The sequence below is a fragment of the Vanellus vanellus genome, assembly GCF_965231255.1.
Source record: "Vanellus vanellus genome assembly, chromosome: 2".
Lineage (NCBI taxonomy): Eukaryota > Metazoa > Chordata > Aves > Charadriiformes > Charadriidae > Vanellus > Vanellus vanellus.
In genome coordinates, this window is record NC_138906.1 from 154,389,245 (window position 1) to 154,414,944 (window position 25,700).

At 38.2% G+C, this 25,700-nt stretch overlaps 1 protein-coding gene across 1 annotated transcript in view; it reads right to left on the reverse strand.

Annotated features, from left to right (window-relative positions):
- Positions 1–3,393: 3,393 nt before the first annotated feature.
- Positions 3,394–25,700, reverse strand: part of EIF3H (eukaryotic translation initiation factor 3 subunit H) — a 90,692-nt gene continuing 68,385 nt past the window's right edge. The window contains exons 3-8 of the mRNA XM_082499602.1: positions 20,110–20,277; positions 18,503–18,602; positions 16,947–17,096; positions 8,580–8,700; positions 5,973–6,105; positions 3,394–3,646 (exon numbers count right to left, since the gene is read on the reverse strand). Of these exons, the coding sequence (XP_082355728.1) occupies positions 3,549–3,646; positions 5,973–6,105; positions 8,580–8,700; positions 16,947–17,096; positions 18,503–18,602; positions 20,110–20,277 (770 nt within the window). The 3' untranslated portion in view covers positions 3,394–3,548. The remainder of the gene's footprint in view (positions 3,647–5,972; positions 6,106–8,579; positions 8,701–16,946; positions 17,097–18,502; positions 18,603–20,109; positions 20,278–25,700) is intronic.

Consider the following 25,700-nt stretch of genomic DNA (forward strand, 5'->3'; position numbering starts at 1 on the left):
CCAAAAAGGACATCTGCAACCTCACCCAGACCTTCTGTACTCTGTGCAGCTGTTTACATCTGCACAAACACTACCCTTTCCTACCTGGCAGTACCAGGTTCAGCTCTGCACAGAAATCCAAGCACTGGCAGGACACAGAGGAATAGAAATTCAGGTTCTAAAAGGTTTAAGTATTTGGGGGAATAGCACATGGAGCTGAGAAGAAAAAGAACATATCAACCTTATGTAGAATAACTAGGGAAAGCACCCCAGGTTTCCTCCATGTGGGCAGTCAGCAGCAGCATGCTGACTGTTCAGAGGGAGCTTGGCCCAACTTTGAAAACTCCAAAAGGTGAAAGGAATACCGGTATGCATCTTGATGTCAAGATAAGGGCCTCTCAAGTATTTTTGGATTACAGAAAGGCTCTCCCCTATTTGGTCTGATTTGCCTTAAATATTAATACAAAGGATTAGTTTCTGATAAAGACTGTAGCAGTTAATCATATCTGAGGAAGTACACATTTTCTTGAATAACCAAGCAGAGTGTCCAAAATTTAGCAGCCTTTCCTATTTCCCGTCCTGAAGATAACTTCAGGGCTGTCAGTCTAACCAGGCACATTTCAGACTGTTAGAAAGACTCAGAGATGAAACTACTCCACTTTGCGATGGGACCGAGTAGGATCACACACCATCCATTACTGTGACTCCTCAGTGACAGTGTTACCTCCAACTACAGCAGCACAAACTTTCTAACTATTTATGCAAGTTGCATCCACCCCACCTCACACCAGCAAAGCCCTTATGTTTTGTCTGCACATGAAAAGGGAGTTGGGACAGAGGACCCACCGCCCCATAAGTAGGCAGCCAGGGTAGTATGACCAAGCTAGAGCTAAGATTAAGGGAGACAGCACATCACACCCCACATAGGCTCAAATTATCAGTACAATTAGAGCATTTTACAAGTAGCAGTGGAACAGAGGCAGTAAATGTCACAGCAAAACTGGGGCCGTAATGCTGAAGATCCTGAGTATCAACCAAGTAGAAGAAATACTGGTTTTCTTCAGCATCAAAACTAAAATAATCCTCCCCTTTTTTCTCCTTTCAGACCTCACTTTTGAAAGACTTGCCCAACATCTAGTGTAGAAGACTTGCCTGTAAGACTCGTGGCCATTAGATCTGGATTCCAAAGTAACATTTTCTTTTACAAGGGTTATAGTTCTGCACAAATAAAAAACAGTTGCAACACAGTTATTTCAACACAAACCTGCATGGTTAGGAGCGTGACAGGAGAGACGATGGCTGGATGTGGACTACGTGTATAACTAAAGACTGCAGGGAAGGTTTTCCCTTACTTGCACATTCCGTCTCCTGTGTGCAGATGTGTTACCCAGGGACACATGATGCAGGTGGAACCACAGGGCAGACGCCTTGTTTGCCTCCACAATGACAACAGGCTTGCTCACCGAAAAGAAGTTCTAACTTCTTTAGAGGTGATTTTTAACGACTCTCATGTCATTAAATTTTTTTTTTTTGTATACAGAAAAGCCTTTCACAGCCAAGGAAGGAGAAAAAATAGGTAGTGCTATGATAATTATAAATGTAAAGGACACGTCTTACGGTGAACGAGCTGCCAGCTCACTCACATTAGGAAGAGAACATGTAAAAGTGAAGTTCAAGGAATATAGAGATAGTAAGGAAAGCTCACGCTGGATCCAGAACAGAAACACAGCCCCATCCCTGTTAATTCCTAATCTCCACAGCTGTTGATTCTCATTTATAGACAAACAGCTTCAACTTACTCCAACTCCCTCATCCAGCGAGGCTTCCTCTAATGATATTTGCCATGACAGAAGATGTGTGATTCAGAACAGAATAGTCAAAATCATTGCCAAAGTCTACTTACACCTCACCTACTTTTATATCTCATTTCCCTGTCTGACTCAAACCACAAATCTTTACTGAAGTCTTCCATATTTCTTCATAGGCTTTAACTGACATTTACCACATTTGATTTAGCTACGTAAAATTCACTGATCTTGTTAAACTCCAGCACAGTAGAATATTACTGCCCTCTCTCACATTTACATCCTCAATCTTAAAGAACTAATTCAAAACACACAGCTTGTTTTTAACCTATTCCAAGTATTTATTTTTGCTAACACCTCCTCTGCAGACCTTCTAGTATGTATAATGTTACTGCTGTTTCCTTCTACACACAGTCACTACAGAGCCAGTCTTCTGTTCCCAGTCATCCAGATGATCGTTTTTTCTATCTCAAATGTCTCATCTTAGCCTTATCTGCTCCCACTTCTGTTCCCTAGTGGTTATTTTGGTGCTTCAGAAAACTAGAAGATTAACACAGTTTGAATATTATTTGTATAGGAAGTGAAACTCAATCATGTGACACTGTAGCAGGATACTTAACTAATCTTTGATTTCAGAGTTCACTGTATGAAAGCTAACACAAAGGTTCCCAAAGTTTCCAAGGCAAAAGAGCAGACTGGCAATTTGCCAGATATGTGAGGGCTGAACAAAATCTGCATCCATATTTACATAAATCCTGCAATCACTATAGTTCAGAGTGGAACTAACCCTCAGTTTTCACACACTTTCCAAAACATTCACCTTGGAGGTTGAAACATTCCATGCTATGTCCATACTTAGAGGATGTTTTTTTATTTTAAAAGACCAAACCACACTCCTTCAGCCATTTTAGGCTCTCAGAACTCATCACACAATGACATGCAAGGAAGAACTCAAGAAAAAAAAAAAAAAAAATCAATGACAGTAACATGTGTGAGTTGCCACATATTAAATCTTTAAATTAACATTCTTGATAAAAAGATAAGTAGCCTGAGTTCAGGAATAAAGGCACATCCAGATGGTAAAGTTAATGCAGAGTAGGAATGGTGTCCATTTACACCACACTAGCTGCTCCAGGTCAGCCACCTTCTACAGTTTCTGTCATAAGATTGGATTTCAATCCAGTTAATGGTGGCAACAGAACATGGGGCGACAGCTTAGCGTGATATGGTGGGGATCCATCTCCACATAACACTACTTCTGTATGTTCCAAATGTGAAGCCTATGAAATATTTGTGATATGGAACATCCATCGCACCAGTCTGTTCAAACACATTAAAATAGAAATGAGCAACTGCTCCAACTGACTAGTACACTCTGGTTGTAGGTTCTCAACCAAAACTGGGAAATCTTACATTTCTTCTGTGCAGTCAGCTATACTGAACATTTGTCATAATTTGTTTTTATTCCCGATTCCAAGTTCAATAAAACCTGTATTATTTGCTATGACTAAACATGAATAACTGCCAAACATTTAGAAAACCTGAGTGACCACAGAAAATTCCAGTCTAATACAGCCAACAAATAAGGAAATACTGAAATATTGTTAAAATTTGCCTTTATTTTTCTTACAGGAGAATTCTACACAAACCAACGTGACTCTGTTTTACACAACTCTTTTCCCGATATAATAAATTTTCAAGAGGATCATGAACAGTATAAAACTGTAAATAACTTCTCCTGTTGAGGGCTACAGCAAAGTTGCTTCAGTTGTTGTAATCTTGGAGAGCCTGAGCCATGAAAAGCTTGCCCAGGTTCTGTGCATTGAACTCCTTAATATTCTGGCAGTAGGTATTAATTTGACCTGTCAATAGGAAAGAAGAGTAACCCATCATCAGTTTTGAAATTCAGAAAGACATCCTAAAACATCATTTTCAAAAAGCCAAATGTGCATGAATCATTCAGGATTTACACAGAGAAGCAATCAAAACAGTTCAACCACTCTACACTTAGGAATTTTACATTTTCAGTATTCCCAAATAGGTTTCAGAAGAAGAAGAAGAAGAAACTGAATTAGCAGAATAGGTAAACTGGTATGCTCAAAAAAACCTTAATTTTCCCACAATTCTATTACGTACTATTTCTGAAAAGACAAGACAATAAAAAGAATAAACAATTCTTGTTGCTGTATTGGAAGCTTAATCACATTGAATGTTCAATTTAGTTGCTCTAAAAATACTACAAGACTGAATTTCAGTTCTGTTCTTATGCATCTGCTGTCTCTATTAAAACATTTGTAACATACTTTTCAGTAGCAGATTGAAAATTGTGGTACGCCTGTTTGACATTTTGCTAGCCTTTTTTTCTACCTAATATTTCACTTTATTAGCTATTTCAAAAATCACCAGGGTATGAAGACTTGTCAGTGCTTTACAAATCAAACATGCCCATCAAAACACTTTTATGCATGTACTTCTCAAGTTATTTCCCTTGTTAGCTAGGAATAGCAAAACATGAAGCCAGTTTAATCAAAATTAAGACTGTTTAGAAGGCCAATAAACTCTCAATTTAATGCTCTATTTGAAAAGTTTTTAAATGCCTCAGAGACAAAAGAGCTAAGTTTTATTCTTTATCCACAAACTTTATTTCATCTAAGTTAAAGTGGATGCTTTCAATTCTTCCCCTGCCTATGGTAAAAGAACAAATGAAGAGAGTGCTTTGGCTAAAAACAGTTTTTTCCTTGAAGTATAATAGTTTTCAATTCTTCCTCTTATACGAGATGATTCATCCTAAGCGATCACTTTCATAAAAACACACGTGTACATACAGACACACTTTTTAGCTATGCTAAAGCTGAATGTTCAAATACATTAATGCTGCTAGGATTCATTAACTGGTAAAAACTCTCAAAACAACTTTTGTTTTTTTAAAGACTCTAGAAGGAATAATAAATAAGGAACACTACTTCTTCTAAAAGGAGCGCTTATTAGCAGTGTGAAACAGTACTGATATTAAAATAATAATCTCTTGGTCACTTCAAAATTTAAGAGTGGTAGTTCAAATTCCCTTTTTTTTTTTTTTTTTTTTAAATGTCAAAGCACTCTTTTCTGTACACTAAATTACCAGGACTTTGGTTTAATTTTCAAACAAGGCGATAGCTAACTGATCCCAAATGCCTACTACAGTAAGGAATTTCTCATGACATTTTCCAAATCCAGATTACTTAACAGGGCATCTAGGTTTTCTGCTCTGTGTTGTCGTTGTGAGGTCCCAGATATTTTCACCCTTCCAGAATGCACAGGACAGGCACTGACTTTTGTACCGAACTGTGGCTACATATTGCAGCATTCTTCAGTAAACTGAAGAAATTGGGGGATGGGACCCCATAGTTCAACACCTAGGGATGTTATCAGTAACTCTGGGCAGCAGACAACTGCTCTGAATCAGAAGTTCCAGCCCAAACAGCTTATTCCTGCCTCCTGTCTGCACAGCCCCCTGACTTGTGGAGTTGAGGGAAGAGCTGGGGCATGAGTGCAGGGAGCAGCTTATGGACTGCAGTAGTCGCTACACCCATTTGTGGAGAGAGAGGGCCTGCTCTGTGGGGTATTTCTCCAGCTCTCCTTTAAAATCCCATTTCACCCTCTCAGCCTCAGGAAGAGGCTCTGGCTGCTGCTCCTGCCCTTTCCCATCAGCCCCAGAGGCACAGATGGTCAAGCAGGAAGTAGGTACCATGGCAAAATAAGAAATAAAGGGATAAAGTCTCCATACGTCAAGTCTAAAACTTTATGCGGCCATGCTGGTTAAACACAGTGGTTTTCTTTCAAAAAATTATGTACGTTCATATCTGCATGAGTAACACGCCTCTGCTACTTACCTACACAGTTTAAACTTCTATCTGTGAAAGCGTAATTTCTAACAGAGACACGGACTGCCTACTAGCAATAAGGTTGTTTTTCTTAGCTACTTTATTTTTCAATACTTCAGACACTAGGGCTGTAGATCACAGGCTGAAACCACTGAGTTTGACCAAATGAAGGACAGTATTTGGAATACTATCAATGCCAAGACATCACCTCATAATGCCAAAGGTAATGAAAAATTAAGATGCTTTCTAAGGTAACAACTGCACTTTTTCCCAAGCTAACATTCATATGTGAAAAGATGAGTTGAAGAGGCTGCTAGAATGTTACCTGCAATAAGGAGTGAATCCATTCTTGCAGGCGGCTGCAGCGGCTTAAAAAGTTTATTGATGTCCTCCTCAGGAAGAGGGGCTTCTCCTCGGCTTTGACGCTGTATATTTTCTTGCTGACGTCTCTGCTGGTACTGAAAATAAAGCAACAGAAACAGAATGTAACAGGACTTCCAAAGCAGTTGAAAGTTTTTCTTTTCAGATGCTCTTTACCGAACTAGCAAGTATGTTTTAAAAATTATAGTTATTCAATGAAATTCAGCTTATTTCAAACAATGCAAATGCAATTCATAGTTTCTTTCAATTCACTGTTAACAAGCATTTCCCCCTCCCAAGTTGGCACCTTAAATAAGTGAGGCACTGGAAAAGTATGTGCTACTGAGGTGGTGAGGTTAATTTTAATTTTTTTTCATAAATACTCTATCTGATGGAAAGAATACAGCATTTCCCCACGCAAAAAAGGAAAACAAGGTTGGAAAAGTAAGTATGAGAAGCTGTTACCTCAAATAGTTATACAAACTAGAAATAACTTTATGCAAGTTAAAGGTGAAATGGGAAGAGAACTTGATTAAAGAAGGTATTTTAAGCCAAAAAATACTAACTCTAAACTGGGAACAAAGTGGTGGCTGGAACAAAACATAATGGTTCATATTTCCATTCCAGTTATTTAGATATTCTGCCACTTTGATGCTCTTTCTTTGTGGGTACCAGAGGACATACTAGAGTAGCAGCTTGTAGAAATTATTCTGCTATAGAAAAAGAAAAAAATCAGATTTGTCTTCAGGGCTTCCCTTTGCCGTGTAGATTACTGAAACTTCATTAAAAAAAAAGCCAGACCACTTCTTCAGCTATTGGATAAATGTTTGTTCTTGGAGAAGTACATACATTCAAAATCACGTACGTGTCATACATACTGTATGTCACAGCCAGGAATTAGTTGTAAGGTTTGTCTATCGAAGCCCTCATATTCAACATAAAAATCTTCAATATAAATAGGCCAAAGAGTACAGGGTGTTTTCTCTCCCTCACTTAAATATATCTGTGCATAAGAAGTCTGAAAACAGTTCATACTTGGTGGCATACTCAAATGAAGTAATTTTTTTTCCAGTAGTAGTGACAAATACATGTTTTTGGACAATGTTAAAAATAAAATCTTAAATGCCCATATTTGTATGTGAATTGCATGTAGTTTCTTCTTTCTTTGCATTACCCCATTCACTTCTCAGCAGTCTGCCTATTATTCTCTATTGAAACGGCTTGCTCTTAATCACAATTGCTCCATTTTAAAAATGAAGCTAAGACCACTAACTATGCTGCAATGAGCCACTACTAAAGCAGCTATAGTTAGTAAAGAAATGAAGTGAGACACCATGGAACCTACTTTGCTCTGCTTTTCAAAATAAATAGATCTCCTTGTTATTAACAAAAACCTTTGAAGTGGATGCCATCTTTCTATTCAAATTAGGCAGCAAAGGAAAATAAATTTTCTGAAGATAACATGCATGAAGCTTCTATGTCCTCAGGAATTACAAAGCCAGGAGAGACCACTGATCATGTGCTGCTTCCCTACAGTATTCCCTGTTCAAGCGACACTTTGCTTAAATGAAAAAAGCCAATTTTGATTTTAAAATAGTCAGTGATGAAGCATTTCACATGAACCACAGGTGCTCTTTTTAATAATTAGTTACTTTGTGAAGCCACACCTGTAATATTTTATCTTTAAAGTGGCCTGGCGCATTTTCAGTTGGCCAATATTGAATCTGGTCATATCTCTGCTAGATTAAAGAGTTCAAATGTATTTTTCATGCAGGTACTTCTTGAGTAAGGAAGTCAATCGTTAACTTAATTTATCACAAGTGAATTGCATTCACCAAGATCTGCTTTGCAGGCTTTTAAATCATTCTCATAGTGCTTTTTTCCAATTTACCAGCATTATTCTATAATTAGACACAGTATTGCGTTATCAAATGCAGCAACAGCAAATAAAGTAATACCATCTCCAAGTCACAGAACAGTTGAGGTTGGAAGTGACCTCTGGAGGACACCTTATCCAACCCCTCTGCTCAAGCAGGGCCACTTAGAGCAAAGAGTCCCTTTGGCATCAGGAATTAAAAGTCAGCACTACCTGATCAGTATGACTATCTACTGATACAAGACATGACTAAAGTGTCATTTCCGATCAGAGAACAACCGCTGTCTTTTCAATATGGACTAGGTTTCTTTATTTCTAGATGCATGACTACATGTGATGGTATTAAAACACAGTTTGTTTTGGAACAATTCACTTTTAGTTTCAGCTTTCATTTCACTTCTTAAACATCTAATTCCTGTGTCCACAGCGTATTTATCAATGATTTTGGTTTATCATAAATCGCTAACAAACATGTAAAATAGCAAATAAAGACCAATCCACACTACACGTCAGCAGAAGTGAATCCATTGAATAGTTCCCCACTGACTAGTACATTTCATAAATCTCCTTAATGGATGTGTTTCTGCAAGAATTTTATCTTGCTTAGATCCAGATTCATCTGTCTTAGATAACACCACCCCAACCTTATTTTGTGGAAAAAAAGATATTCTCATTCAGATTTTCCATGTTACTGACCTGATGCTTCTGCTGCTGCTGTTTGCTTACGTTCCTCAGGTAGGTATTGTATTTAACAATGTCTTGGCTCATCTCATCCACTCTGTCCATCAGCAGCTGCAGACTCTTCCCTAGGTGATTACTGAAATAGAAGGAACACCCATGAAAGATTCAATTTATTTTAAAAAATAAAAAAATAAAAAAAATTTAAAATTCATTCCAAGTCAGTTGACCAGCATTTCTGCACTAATGGCACAGTTTGTAAATTTTTAAGGTCCTGGTTATCTTTGTTCATATATTTATTTGATGATACTTTACACAGCATCTTCTACTCTAGCATCTTTGCCACATTGCAAATACCATACTTAAGTGTTTTGGTCTTTGCAGGGAACCCCATAGTTATGAAAAAACAATGCCTTGAGTGAATTTACTGCCATTGCAGATGCAGGTCAAACATTTAAAAGAAGAAGTCTGATACTTTCGTGACACGCAAACGATGTTCCAAAGAGATGTGTTCAAAGAGTTTGGTTTCAAGTTACTGCTAGCTTTTTCACAAATATTTAACTATCCCTCTGCAGGGATAGTTACATATTCTTCAGAACTCCATCTGATTAACTAGTCTATCAAACAACGCCTGGAAGTCCAGCAGACATCGCTTGATCTTAGCTGTTGAGAGGGAGTGTGGCGTCCAGTCCAGCCAGCTCCACATTCCATACCATAGGCAACATGGAAGCAGCTAGGCTGGGCGCGTCCAGTTCCAGTTATGCGATCTACTGCCTTGGCCAGACAAATGCAGTCTGTTAAACAACTTTTATTGTAACCATTTTTAGCAATGGATTTAGTATTTTGCAGGAATGTTCAACTTAAGGTATAGCTTCCAAGTTAAAGTTTTGGAAGTTTTCAGGTTGGTGCCCATGGAGACAGTATTCATCCTAAATTGTGTTTACAGGGTAGTGCAGTAAAAGGATACTTACTGCTCTCTATTGATCCCTTTGATCAGAAGCTAGTTTGTTGGCTCTGATCTAAGCCTCACCCAGTCCTACTTGGCTGAAGACCAGTGACTCAAAAAGGTAAACTCCATCCTTCTCCTCCTCAACTGAAATCCACTACTATTCACAAGAGTTTCTTTCAAATAAAAATCATATGCTTCAGTCACGGCTTCTCAATGTTATCTGAGATTCTTTCTACCTTTTACAATGCATTCCCACCACCCTACAGCCTATGGACTGGGGAAAATCTAACTGGAAGAGGAAGGCATAAAGTGAAAAGGGAATCGCATATGTAATACTATGTGCATCCCTTTTTAAGTGTAAATTATTCCCCAAATCCATAGAACTCAGCTGGAGACAGAAGCTGGTAACATACCAAGGCACTAGAGGATACCTGCTGAGAACGTGGCTAAAGACACCCTTATCTCCGAGACTAGGACAGCTATTTCACTAGCTGAGCTGCCTGCTCACTGAACAAAAGGCTGTATCAGTAACTTCAGACCACAATTTATTTACAAGCCAGAGTTTTAAATCCCAGTTGTGTACAGAGGCAGATGATGAGGAGGACCTCAGCTACAGAGCAGCAAGAAAGGCGCCACTATAATAATTATTTTTAAACTTCTTGAGAGTTTTTGGTTGAACATTTCAAGTACATGATGTTTAGAACCGTGGAATATTGCCATGGCTAGGGGTGTGCATATTTTCATTTTTTTATAGAGTTTATATTATACAGAGTTACTGTTAGAACTGGATATTATCAGAAATGCCTATGTGGGTACACACTAATAGCCTTGTAGGGTATGTGGACATCAGGAATACATAATTATTTTACAGATAGTGTCCATATGAAATATAGCTGGTTACAAAGAATGATTTTATGTGAATCTCTTTGGGACCAGCTTAGTACAGCAGAATACAGAAACAGAGAGTTATTGTTAGAAGTTGCAGTAATATAGTGTTTGCTCTCATTGCCAGGGAAACAAAAAGCTAAAATCAGATAACTTAAACAGATGTGAACTGAGACATGAAGTGATAAGTATGCTGCAAATAAAGGACCAGCTTTTTTGTCAGTTCTCATGTTGTTGATACCTTTTTTTGCTCCATCTCTTAAAAAAAAATAGAAAAACCAATAGGAAGTCATCTGTAAAAATGTATAAATACAAAGTTTAAGCAAGTTTTATTCAGATGAAGTTTATTCTGGTGAGATTTAGGAAGTCAAATCGCATTGCTCCAGCCCATAAGACTCATCACACGCCTACTTAGCCCAAAGGCTCTTTTAGGCACCAACTTACCTTGTGCAGATCTCAAAGATCACACTGCTAGGAACCCAAACACCCGCTACGTATCAATGCAACTAAAAAAATTCAAAACAAAAATATTTTTTTTAAAAAAAAAAGGGGGTGCCAGTAAATGCTGCTCACAACCCCATCAAGACTCACTTTCCTACAAGGCTCTGTGATAGTCAAATGTAGACAGTGTGGAGCTCAGCACTTGCATTTGTTGCTGTTCTAAGGACACCAGTAATAAAGAAACGCATTTTCAATGGATGCATTTCTGTCAGCTGATTCAGCAAATGAGTCAACTAAATTGAGTTTACATTTAGATTAGCGAGTAGCATAGACCAACAGGAACAGATCTATAAAGCAAAATAGCCGGTGCTAAGATATCAATGGCCACACTACATGTGTTTCAGGGGGGTTTCTTATCACTAATTCTGACATGGTCCAGTGACCTGAAAGCCCATGAGTGGCTGAAGTACAGTAGGTATCCCCCTAAGGTCTATTTTCAGTTTAGTTTCATCTGAAGCAAGTCATGTCTGAGATCACCCATCAGTGATGATCTGAGCTTGAGTTGAGCTAAAAGATATAGCACCAGGAGACCACCACACCTCGGCTATCAGCTGCGGAATTGCTATCATACTAAGCATCAGCAAGTCCACACGCGGGGACCGTGTTCTTTTTGAGGGAGAAATATAGATAATAAAAAGGGAAAAAACAGAATGGAGCTTCTCCTGCAGTTAGGACAGTCAAAAAATATCTGTCATGTAGATTCTTACACATCTAATGAAGAAATAATGTAATGTGAGATCACTCCTTCACCAAAATTGTTATTAGTGAGTGACCTGTAAAACTTTCAGAAATTTATCACTTATCTGCGTAGCTTGGATGACACAATCAAAAATGCCAAAAAAGGACAAACATACAAACTGTCATAGGGAAACTGTTAAAGTCTGTTTAGAAAAAAAAAAAAAAAAACCAGACTAGAAGGTATAGCCTGCAAAGCAATTTCTCGTGCTGTGCATTTTTGCTGTAACAGCCTTACACTTGATGGGGTATAATCCTTCACCCAAAAGGGCAGATATGAAATCAAGTCCTTGACACATGGATTAATTCTGATTCCTTGTTTAACAATTATCAAATATAAAGGTCAAATAATTCTCAGGGTGAGAAGCAGAAACCTGTGAACAGAGTAGCCTAATCTGCAGATAACGGACAGGGTCCTTTCTGTCTTGTTCTTCTCGCTGGTGAGCCTTGCATTTGCAGTGTTATGGTCTAGCACCCACAGAAGAAGAAAGCAACAACTATACATTAACCAAACTCATGGATCACTCACTACATGGGGGCATCCTGTTAGGATAAGGCTAAGAGACCTGAATGCAAGGCTCCCTCTTCCTGAGGGAATGCTCGTACCACCAGAGCCTCCCTGTGCAGATACACTTTCAGGAGAGCAAAGATGCAGTTTGCTGTTGCCAGCAAAGCCCGTTTAAGAGGTTCCAGCATCAGCATCTTCCTGCCTCTCCCCCCTCCTTTGCCCAAGGATCACAGCACTCTCAGCTGTATGGATTCAGCTGTTTGCGTGGGCACACTTCAAACTCTTTCAGTGAAATAGTCTACTGTAAATGCAAAAACACTCTCTGTTGGGGTTTTTTTTTTTTTTAAGAAGGCTGAGGGAAAGGCTGGAAGGGAAGAGTGGGAGCCTGACTTTTTCCACCAGACTATTCCACAAAGCTATTTGTACTGCCATATTCTGAAACAGATGAGGGAATAAAAATCTTTGAGGGTGGGAGGGGTGAAGAGATGAAATGGGGGTAGTGGGGAGGAATGATGCAAGCAGCTGGGGCTGGAACCTCAAACTGGCTCCGCTTCTGTAGGATTCATAATGGGGAACTACACATGAAGCCCACATTTACTTCAGCATCTTTAATCAGGAAAGGACTCCAGACACACACTCGCCAAAGGTCTGAAATACCCAAAATGCAGCCTCAAGTCAGACTCCAAAGCTTCACGGCGAGGCAGTAATTCACATCATTCTCAGCTTCCCATGTCCTGCTCATTAGTTTTAACTGTCTCTACCCACAGCTCGTGGGCATCAGCTTGCACTTTTGGAGAAGCCAACCTACCTCTGCTTGCCCAGGAGGGAGGCAGAGGCACCCAGCCTCTGAGATCTGAATCCCTGTGCTGTATTTAGGCACCAAATTTTGGGGGGTAACAATTCTGAAGCTGGAAGTGTCCAAAAAAGATGGTCCCCTAAACTTGCCTACCATCACCATAAATGGATCCCCTCATTTACTTCATTTCTATCAGCTCTACTGAGGCCCCTCTCAGAGTCACTGTGTTTTGGGAAAGGTGCCACCCTGTGCAACATTTCTCCTCCTGGTGGGAACAGCTTTGGGTGGATTAGAGAGGTACTGCTGGGCAAAGCACATCTTTTTGATTAAATATTTCTAAGGAACGTTCCCACCGCTTAGCAGAACTTGTTTACATCTCAGCATTTCAGCCTGAGTTCAACCTGTGCTCTTTTTAAGAGGATTTTGTTTGAATGAGATATGTAAGTCAGGAGTCTTGAGCTCCATTCCCTTTTCTACTCCGACTTTGATGTGTGCCTTTGGGCAACACATTTACCCTCTCTGTGTCAGCTTCCCCCATCTGCAAATTAGAGATTTTCATAATTGTCTTAATAATCCGTTAAGCACATTGAGATTTCTGAATAAGCAGTACAATGTATAAAGGTTAATATTGTTTTCAAAAGCCAAAGTAACTCTCCTCGTGTCACTTTTGCAAAAATACTGCATCTGATGTTTGAAAAATATATCTGCCAAGTAGATGTTACTGCAGTAAATGTTCAGCACATGTTTGCTTCTACTGACGCACACTATTAGAAAAATTGCTTGAGACAAATTGAGATATTATAGAACAACCCTATTATGAAGCTAGACCACAAAAAAGCTTTTTTTAATTTAAACTAGATCATCAATAGAATAGGGAAGAGATGGATGAGAATGGGAAAGTTGGTTGTAATTATTTCTCTGAAGATCTGGAACATTATCTGACAGGATTTTAATTCTTGAGTCTCTATCAAGAGACTGGCAGTACTCCAAGGTCTTCAAGACATTTTGGTCCTTGAGGGTAGCAGGATAACAGTTTGAGTAAAAGGCCTTTACTTGCTATTACTTGCTAGCCTTGTGCTATTCTGCCTTCAACTTCTTTCCCTAGAATATTCCAGTCAATTCAGATTTCACAAGAGAAACATAAATTTATGCCCCCAAAAGTAAACTACTCTATACAATTATCAAAAATGTACTTCAAAAGGAGGAAGATATTAAGGCGCAGACAAAGTATCTCAAATAGGTACAGCTTCAAACTCAGACAAGGTGGGTGGCTGAACATGTAAGAATCTGGATGAAACAAACTCTCCAGAGGAGAATTATGGGTAAATAATTTCATTGCCAAACCTTTGCTTCAGAAGATTAAAAAAGGTTCAGAGGTGCTCCCAAAGGACCCAAATAAAACCCCCAAAAGCCAAACCAATGCCCCCCCCCCCAAAGTAGCCTTAAAGTTACTCCCAACTAATTCTACAACAAAGTTAAGTGAGGAGGACACACAATAAAATTAAAAGCTGATATCTGAAATGTTTTACCCACAACTATTCATAGACAAAAATAAGGAAATGCAAAGTGAAAATAAAATTCCAGAATAGCGGGGGTTTGAACTCCTCTACTTCAGGCAATATATTCCCTGACAGAGAAATCTTCGTAGTTGCATTCAAGTAAAAACTAGTTAAATACTTCAGCAGGCAGTATAAGTCACCCTACCTTGAATAAATGAGCATTAAAACGTTTTAATTTGCTAGCTGAGTTATACCAATGTAAGATATCACTGAATGTAACCTACCCGGTAACTAAAAGCAGCTATCAAATATTAAAAGATGACACATACAAAAACCTCCAGAATAAACCTAATCGGGGTAATTTCCAAAACTTTACTCTCCCTTCAAAGCAAACTAAGCACCTTCAGTTTCTCAAACAGACTGGGTGAGCCAGAAGAATGCTGCCAGAAAAGTCACATCAAGAGACATAATTCAGAAATACCTCTGAAAACTGATGAATCCGTTGAATTAATTCCCCATTAGTGGGAAATTTAACACTTCAATAAGCTCAAGAAATTTCTGCCAGTATATAGGATAGTAACTGTGTAAGGTCAAAGAAACACACTTAATTGAAAAGGCACTTGTAATCAGGTTTATCAAGAATCCAGTTCCACCTGTGTCATGATCAAGAACAGCACCACACTGCTTCAAGAAAACACCCGTTGAAAAGAACCCTTGATTCTCTAAGAAAAAAGTCCTCCCTTTTTTCTTGTTGTGAAGGATTCCTAAACACAAATGACGGAGTTTCCTTTTTCGTTTACTGATGCGAGAACCAACACAAAACCCTGTCCTGCACCAGGCTATTAACACCATCATTCCAGAAAGGAAATTAATTTGTACAGTTCTTATCTTTTATCTTGAGTCAGGGCAATGGTACGGAACAGTCACTATGTAAGACATAAAGCTGATGAAAAACTTCAACTGTGGTTTGCGACCTGTTCAAATTAATTTCGATTTGCAGAATGGTACTGCGTGACTAGCAGCAGCCCGTGCTAGCATCCAGGGTGCTGGGTAATCCCAACCCTTTTTACAGGAGCAAACCCATAGAAACAACCAACGGCAGCACTGTCAGTTCACCTGAAAACCTGCTGTATACTCAGCGTGGTCCTCCTTTTCACAGTGAAGCGGAAGAGCTCATGAGGAAACACTGTCATCTCCCACATTCAGTGCCCACTCTCTCCTCAGATGGTAAAAGCTTTGTGATCTTTGACCAAGGAAAGAGCCTGACAGAAAGCCTGCAAAGTCAATCAGACTGAACATCTCGGCAAAAAATTCTTCACTTCATTAATTCCAAGGTGCAAAGTCATAACTTTACTGGACAAAATTATTGACTAAGTATCCCTTGCGACATTTGTAAATCCCCTGGCAGAGTTCAATCCTTACCTGTTCTTCTCTTGACCAATTTCTCTAAAAACTATCAGATCCCTCAATACATCCACATAAGCTCAAGTAAAAAAAAAATAGCGTGGAAAATTTCTGCTAACTCAGGCAACATATGGACCACTAGCAATACGGATCCACTAACAGCAGCCTTACATGATGGGGGGGACAGGGGTATTGGGGGGGGTGTGAAGAAAAGAGGCAACTAGTATTCAGCTAACTTGGTTGTCAGAGTCAGAAGGGATGAAAATCTTGGCAGACAATACCTTGAAGTTCAAACAAAGTGTTCCACCCCAAAAAACTATTAACGAATATGTCCCAGTTTCTCCATGCAACCAGATACTGCATGATTTTGTGCATCTGGTTATTTTGGTCAGCCCAATAATAATTCAATTACTGTACTGTGTTGTGTAAGATTTAAGCACCACCAAATTTTCTGATCATACTGCTAGAGGTCATGCCTACTTTATTATCACAAATATATTTTCAGGGCAAAATGCTACAAGAACAAAAAGTTATTCTTAGATAAAGTTATGAGAATATCATTCTAGAAACCCTTAAACAATTTCTGGCATCATGAATGCTGGCTGTCATGGCAATCAGTCTGAGCACTTTTGCCAGTTTCTCAGATAGAGGCTTTATTATTTTATTTTAATTTTATTTTATTTTATCCTCAAATGCATTCTGCTACCAAAGTACAACAAACATGATTTACTTTTTATTAAAATAATCTATAGAATTACTTAAGGAATATTTAACAAAACCAATTTTTATTTCCAGATCTATTTGTCTGAATGTACTGAATGCCAGTACTTTCTTGAAGAAATATACACTACTGAAAAGATTATACAGTTCAAACAGTACAGGTATATATGCGGATTACAGACTGAATTTAGTCCTTGAATCTAATGCTATAGTTTTACCATGCAGTTTTTCCTTCAGCAAAAGAACACGAAGGGTAAAGTCTTAACCCCATTAAAAGTCAAGGCAAAGCTTCCATGGGCTGTAATGAGACTGGGATTTCACCCAAGGTGTTAAACTGTGGTTTGGGAAAGCGAATAAAAATACATCCATTATTGTAACAAGTACTTACCTGCTAGCCAGACTGAGCAATTCATGTCTATCGGCTACTGCAGATTTCTTTTCCAGTTCCCACAACATCACATTGATCAGGTATGAATTCTTAATTACAATGGGCACTTCTTCAAACATGTTTTCATAAGCAATATTTGCTTTTTTCAAGCTGTGAAAAAAAATTTTAAAAAATATTTATTAATATAACCAGTAACTCTCGTTCATTTTGTTGAACTGTTGCTCCAACAATTGCCAATTTTGTAAAAACTCTCGATTTTCATAGTTCTACAATCAAATAAGAGTCAAGTTTTGGTAAGAGACCATTTGCATGGCAAAACCTCACGTTTACAAAGACCAGGAAAAGCTGCTCTAGGAAAAACTCTCAGAAGTCAAGCAGCCGCTTTGCTTGCTAATACATTACTTACATGAAAAAGCCTCCAGCAAAAGACTGTACTGACAGGATTAACTCTGCCCCTTCCAAAATATTTCACTGATTTCCCTGCCATCAGGGTTTCTTAAATAGAAGTGAACAGTTAGTTACCACACGACACTGAAATACCCTTAAAATCTTAACTATTACAATGAAAAACAATCTCCCCAATAGCTGAATAATTAAGATTTTACTGACCAAAAATTAGATTCACAAAACAGTGTGTTTTGGAATAATTAAATTCCATGGTGGATATTAAAATATAGATTTCCAGTGTATTTTTTTTTTTTACAATATACCTATAAAAACTATTGTTATTTCTTTATTATAAAAGTAGACAGTAATACCTTTCATAAAATCTGGAAATAAAGGCATGACCTGTAAGTTTCTAAGGAAATATATCCTTAACTTCTTTGTATACATATTGGATTTTGGAAGAAAAACTTTTGCTTTTTTGCCTTCTGCCCCCTACCCCTTCCTTTTTTTTTTTTTTTTTTTTTGACTAAGCACAGATTCATTTGTTCATCGTGGAAAAGTTATGTTTAGACACCAAGCAATGAAATGATTCCATTTTTCCTCAATGAAGAAAGTTTAACAAGTGCTTGTGCTGTTGCCATTGAACACCGAGCTGTTAAGAGGAAAAAGATGACAGTGAAGGTCTACACCTATTACAAGTGGCTAATCTTTTGAAACAGAGTAATTATCCTACTTTACTCCAGAAGATTATGTGGAATCAATACATAAAAACAGCTATTCCAGAATACCTGTTCAATTTTCCTTCTGGAAAAAAAGAGCTTAAAGACAGACCAGCTATTTCCCCTTCTCCGTTTCTTTTTATATGTTTTTGACTCTGTTCCTGGATACAGCTATCTTCCCAACGGTTCTTACAGGCAGCCCCCTGACCACCTCCAAAATCAGTTCAAGTTCCACCACTTCAGCCCTTATTTAGATGCCCAAAGACAGACTTTCATGCCTTCTCAGCCCACTGTATCAGTGCATGTCTATCGCTAACCATATATATCCAGTTTCCCCAGCACACACTGTTACATGAAATTTTAAAATAGTCATTCATCATCCCGTGTACCCTTCTGCCTCCCAAATAATCCAGAAAAACCTATATGAAAACATTCTTTTAAGTTACTTACGCTTCTGGAGAGAAGTCTTTTTCTTTGCAAACTTCCATCAGTTTGGGAGTCAGCCTATATGCCTTTAGTGATAAAGACCCTTGGGCAGTTTTAATGGGATCTATAATTAAAAATGGAGGAAGTGTATTCTTACTAAGTCCACTTTGCCGCCTTTTTTTTTTTTTTTTAAATATCTGAATGACATAAACAGGAGTAAAATAAGCAGCCCTATTAAAAAAAGTTAAGACAACCAACACAGAAAAGACACTATAGTGGAAGTAAACCTATTATACTGAAATGTAAAATACATCCAACTAGATACAGTGAAACTAATTAATAAAATTAACTTGGAGAACATGGGGGGACCTAGACCCATTCTACTCACACCATTATTTCCCCATTACAGGTCTAATTCACATTTTTATTTTCTTTCATATGAATTATCCACAGAACTTATGTAAGAGCTACCTCATTTAAATAAAGATTTTTCCCTCCAGTCATTATGCAGTAAATTAAAATATTCATTAAACTACATTTTATACAAAAAACCTGTAATTTTAGAGTAGCAATAAGCTAATTCAGATCAAGTTGCCCTGCTGCTTCGTGCATAACAATGTAACTGGTATATAAAAAGATTAGCTTTGCCTTGACATACTCTACCGAATTTAGGGGGAAATTTTCTAAACAAACTGTTACATTCCTAGGACAAAGAAGCTTAACACTTGCAGCATGATAACGGCTGAAGCATGCCAACATGAGAATAAAAGCTGTGTTAACATTCATGTTGTCTGAAACTTAACACAGTAAAACTTTTAGCAATCGGTGATAAAATGAAAACCAAAATAGACTGAAACAAGTGGAAAATTCATCAAGGTCTGATGATGCAATGTTTCCAGCCAATATAAGTATACTTTAACAACTTGTTCTTTACTGTAATCCAATTGTTAACATACTGAAACAATTTTGGGGCAGCTCATAAGATTGATCGTATTCATTAGTATTTTTTCTGACAGATACTCAGGACGTTACATTTACTTCTCAGCTGGAAACTATATGCGAGTCTGCCAGATATGGCAAACTGTGAGTGTTTGGGGAGGGGGAGGCTATAAAGCTGTTAAATTGCCTACGGTTCTGATACAGCACAGAACATCTGGTCTGGAGAGCTTGAGGAAACACCATTAAATAGGCAGAAAAGAAAAAAATCTTTGTGCTAAGAAACAGTCCAGGTTTTGTATGCTTCTGTCAGAGGTATAAAAAACCCTTGGCAATTCGTGCGATGATTGGTCAGTCACGTACAGAGCCAGACACGCCAGCAAGCGGGGTTTGTTAGACATCTGGTCGGGTTCCACCAGCCCCTTCCACGAGGGAGGGGAGATGAAGGAATAAAAATGAAGCAGCTACTCCAGCATTCCAAAACGTACACATCAGGGCTCTGATAGCAAGAAAAATAAACAGAAAGAAGGAAACCCTGTCTAGACTTAGCTGCTGCTGAGGCTGCCGTAGACACAGGGTTGGTATTTACTCGAAAAGGCCTGCCAGGCTACTCTTACAGGCAAAAGACAGAATACAAAAATAGTAGTAATAATATTAAGAGGGGAAAAGAATAATAAAGGAAACCTCATACTAACCGTAAATGAGAACTACAGACTCCTCAATTGCGTGCTGGTAACTGAACTGGGAGTCCAGGAGGGCACGAGTGACAAAAGAGCCATAGTATGTGGACTGGTACCAGCCAACGTGAAGATGATCAATGTTTACGTGGCGCAGGCTTCGCATCATTTCCATCTGGTACTGAACTAGATTAAATAAAAAGCATGTTTAAAAAGCAAACTTACACAATCTGTACTATTTCGAGAGAGAGCTTGGTATTAAATGAATAAATTGTCTTTTATTTTATGTTCATTTTTGCAACTGCGCAGAAGTTTGTTTATTCACTGCTGGACTGTCTTCATTAAAATCCAGTTTCCTCAGAGAATGAGAGTAAGACTAGCCTGAGTAAGCAGACTTTTTCAGTTAATTACTAAAATGATCGACAAACTGTTACACGTCATTTACAGTGTGTATTACCTTGCTCATTCATAAAAAAAATAATTCGGTTACTGGGTCTCATTAAGCAGTAACATTTCACCATTTAGTTACAAAAAAATAGTGCAATTTAAGTTGTAATACTGCCCAGAATTAGATAACTTTTGGAATCAAAAGGAGAATTATTTAATGAGTGTATGAAACAGAAGATAAACTATTTATGCCTTTTTCACAACATACAACTACATTTTAGGTATTAGAGTTTGGGGAACCAGCTATAGGTGTCAGATAGTTTTGATTGCATTTATCTGCAATTTTTCAACACTGTTTCTTCTCTTCAGATGTATATAATGCCTAAGTATGCAGGTATGTATAATAATATACATAATACGCACACATATTTATATACAGTAAGTTACCTTAGACAGTAGAGAACATTTTTTGTCAGTCTCTTTACACCAACAGCTGTAATGTTTCATTGTACCAACACATAAATTCTGCTTCTACTAAATGCTTCATTCAAACAGATTGCCTTGATGGAACAGAATTCTATTCAGGAATGTTTACCATAATCCCATCGAGCAGATCAACACACTTTATCACTTATCAGACTTTTTAAACAGACAGACACTGTGCCTGCTGATTAAATTTAAGGAAACAGATTTCAGTGTGATTATCAGATGAACCAACACTCACAGCCAACTGATAGGAAATCAAATGCAACAATACTACACAACCCTTAAGTTTTGTTTGCAGCTGAAAAATTTACAAAGATGAAAAATAACCCTCTCATATACATTCATTCTTGGTATTTTTTTTCAAGGCTTCTCTTTGTGCACATGAAAATATGATATTCATTATAAAAGAAAGCAACACAAATTAATTAAGAAGACAGAACACGCTATGTTTTCAGATCCCACTTCATATGCTTCCAAGAGGAAAAAGAAAAAGTAACTATATTCTTTAAAGATACGAGGAGACATTTTTCAAGATTGGACAAATATTTTTCCAGCTTATCACCCTTACAGCACAAACTACATTCTGCAGTCTGCTGGCCCTTTTCATTAAATTGCCCTATCTTACTGACTGTATTTTTAAAGGAATCTACTTTAACCTACAAGGGATTATATAAACCCTTGCAGACTTTTTCCATCCGCATGTGTTGGTGCTTGCATTCTATTTCATAATATCTTAATAGAAATGACTTGCCACTGGTGTTTCACCCAGGACACCATGATCATACAGCATCCCAAAACGAACACAGCAAACCCACCCAGGCTAGACTCTGACACACACACATACACCCCCCCCACACACACACCCCCCACCAGCAGCGCAGGCGAAGACAGGGCTGGCACCACCTGGCTGTCTCTAAACCAAGGCAAACCTAAAGATGCCACTACGCTCTTCAGGACAGCCAGCCAGTAGAACTGATCAAACAGCTACCTGGAACTCAGTATGAAAACCTTCCCCCTTACCAGATCGAAAAAAAATTTTAATCCTGCTTTCATTGCACAACTTCCAGAAATAGTGGCCAGTTTCAAGCATACCCCTTCCACAGCAGCCCCCGCGCTGTAGCAGGTAGCATCTCCACCTTCTCACAAAAGCAAAGCTAAGACCTACCTTGTCAAAGCAGCTCAGTCCTTAAACTTACAAGGTTTTGTTGGGTTTTTTTGGGGGGGAAGATGTTAAGTTTCTAAATTTTACAACACAGACTTCCCCTGGAACAAACTAAAAGATTCCTGCTGTGACCACGACTTTGAATTGAAAAAGCATATGATCCGTTTATTAAATGTAGCTAGAATAAACTATTTTGCTTAAAAGAAGCTTTTCAAAGATATATCTGTGTGGAAAGCAAGACTTGCTTTTGACATGACGAGCTACAACATGCTAAAACATGAAATTACAGTTAGATCCTTCCTAGCCAAATGAAGTCACGAAAAGGAAAAACTAGAAAGGGATTTACAAAAGCAGCTGAAAGAGATAAAACATTTTTTGAGAATGAAGTTAAATGTGGATTTTTAGATAGCTGAGCCAGACTGCTCCTTGCAGTGGCAACTCTCTTGTAATTGAGTACACTGTCAAAGTAGAGGTGGTCATGTAATGACTGGAAAAAGATACTTATATATAGTATCCTATGAAATCATATTGTTGACCCATTCAGATAATTTCTCCTTTAAGAGGTGTAATGATAAAGAGAGGGAATACCCTAAGAAAACATCCAGATCTTTTACAAACTTGAACAGAGCTTTATCATGCCCTTAAAAGTGTTCATCTGAGACGTTAACTGTTAACCAAGTTCCAGGACAACTTATTTTCTTAAACACAGTATAACCAACAATATGTAACTGAACATGTGTGTAAGCGATATCATCTAGAAGAAAAAGGACTTGCTGAAAACCATCCAGATTTCAAGTCAGCAATTCCTCCTCTCATGACTGTTAGCAGTTAGATGATAATGAAGGCAATAATGGAAAAATCTCAAAGAACCAATAAAGCATCAATAGCTAACATCTCTGCCTTGGGAAAACAACTGCAGAAATTAAAACATGATGCCGTCCCCACCAGGGAGAAATGGAAACTCTTTTAACCAAACATATATATTTTATAACGTGTATTAGTAGCTAGATAGCTCCAACAAGCTGCCAACTTGCGCAAATGGGTAACAGCCCCCAAGTTGCTTTTGTTGATATCATTACCACTGTTTCTTTACATCTTTTGCCCAATTTACAGAACATCATCTTTTTACCTGGAAGTTTAGCACAGACTAGGCAAGAGCTCTCCCTCCTTCTACCCAGTCCTCAATCTGCTAGGACTCGGGACGGTCACACACATCTTCTAACGAGGAGTTCACTGTTTCAAGTCACAGTCCTTCCCAAGCCATGCCACAAAGGTGCCACTAAAACGTGCCACTAAGTCTGAGAGCGCCCAGAACTGAGGTGAGCAAGGAAAAGGGCAAGGGAACAGCCAGAGCAGGATGCTTCCCCCGCTCTGCCCCACACTTAAACAGTGTACCTATATTTTTAAGCAAATTACAATTCTACATTGTCCTTATGATGAGGAAAGCCAGCAGTCAGGTTTGCACTTCTCAGTGTGCTTCCTGCATTGAGAACACACAGCGTCTGTCTCCTGAGCCATCACGTATCTCCTCAGCACCTCTCTGGGAAGGATTTTTTTCTTTTCCTTTTTCTTTTTTTTTTTTTTTTTTTTAAGAAGATTCTCTCTTTTGCTATTATTAAAATAAACCTCCTTCCTCTAAAAGGGCAATTTTTTAGCTAGTTTGCAAACAAATGAGGTGGGGGGATTACTGCAGCTAGAAAGTGTTACTATGACTTGTCTAAATCAGAAAAAGTGCAAAACTCTACAGTATGGGTGTTTTGCTTGAATATGACTGACTCACATGAATTTGTACTAACAAAATCCCTTGACTAAAACCAGTAAACCCTATTACAGTACTTTGGTGCGTATTTTTTCCCCCTGAATTATAAGATGTTTTAACAAACTTGTTGTAAAATATTTAATACTAAAATAACGTAAACACTTTCTCCTTTTCTGAAAAGTACCGGCAACATTAGAAACTTTATCTGGGCTATATAGGAGGTATATACCCTACCTTACCAATAAGAAAATAACATACATAAAATTATATAATAAATCAGAGACAAGGCCAAGAACTGAACACTAATGTGATGACCCATTCAACACCGGGACAACTCAGCCACATTCTCTAAATACCTTAAAATATCCTCATTCAATAACTCCAATATTTGAAACACTAATTTAAGAAAAGGTCAAATCAACTCAGGCACTGAAAAAAGGAAAAAAAAGGTCCACGTGATGATTTTAAAATGCAAACAAATCTAAGACACCAGAGTTTACAAACAACTGGCAAGTTCACATCCATCTTGAAATAACAGCTTATTTCTAAAACGCTTCCGAAACAAGTGTTCTTGCCACAACCTGATACATAATGCAAGTTTATTTATCACTAAAACTGTATTATTTTTATTTCTTTATAAACCACTTACTAAAATCCAACTCTTAGGAGGTCATATATCAATATACACGTTTCCGAAATGTAGTCCTTAAATAGTTATCGCTACCATCAGATGAGATACATTTCAGCCTGGCCACATTCAGACCGCTGGTAAATATTACAACATGTGAAGCCCTGCTGAAAGATGGGCTGGAGGCAATACATTTGATGGCACTTCAGATGCTCAAGGCCTTAATTTCCAAAACATATTTTAAATTGATATGCCTTAAGAAATCTGGTTTTAAGAGAAGCAACCAACACATCTGCTAAAAAGCCAAGCCCCACCAAAGTGGAAGAACTTCGTACCCAGTATCACACGCCGTAGACTGGTTTTAGGTTGCTGCTCACCCAGCCGGCTGCAGCATCCATCCGCTGGACGCGGGCAGCACTACCAAAGAGGTAACAACCAACGCTGTGCTACAAACCACTAACATCTGCGTAGCCTTCAGTCTGGATTTCACAATTAAGTGTTCATCTTGACTCCCGTTTCACAAATATGTTTTAAACTATGAACTCAAACAGCAGAAGTTACACGTCTTCATGAGGGCAGGTCACTGATTCGTGGACAAGGTAGACCTTTACCGCTCCCTCACCCACAACAGCCTCCTCAAAAAGACTCTCTGGAGTATCTCGGGTTGAATATTGTTTCGTCACAGAATCTTGGGCACCCAGAAGACAGATGAACTAAATCTTAGGGTTGTCACTAACTAAAATTTACTCAAGACTGGGCATACTTTCCATGGGACACAGAAGTCCATCAGAAGAAATTAGCCTCTGCGCTAACACTTCCCTGGATTTAACTGGCAACACGAACATGACAAATTTCAGTTATTCTGGTCAAACTATATTGAAAAACAGATAAAATATTCCTTTTATAGCACCGCTACTAATGTGGGTAGTATTTTTAAGGCAATAAGTTGTCTCTTTTGAAGTGCTACCATGTGGTAGCATGCATACTGAACAAGTGCTATACACTACATGGTACTCTTTAGCAGCACAAAAAATTCTGTTTTTTCTATACATATTAAGCTTTGCCAAACCACATGTATGCTTCAGACAGTATCTTCAATGACTAAAACAAGTTAGCAGATGCTAGTTCAAGGAACCAGCGTATGCATCTGAAAAGAAGGAAAATTGATTTATTTAATTTAATTAAGC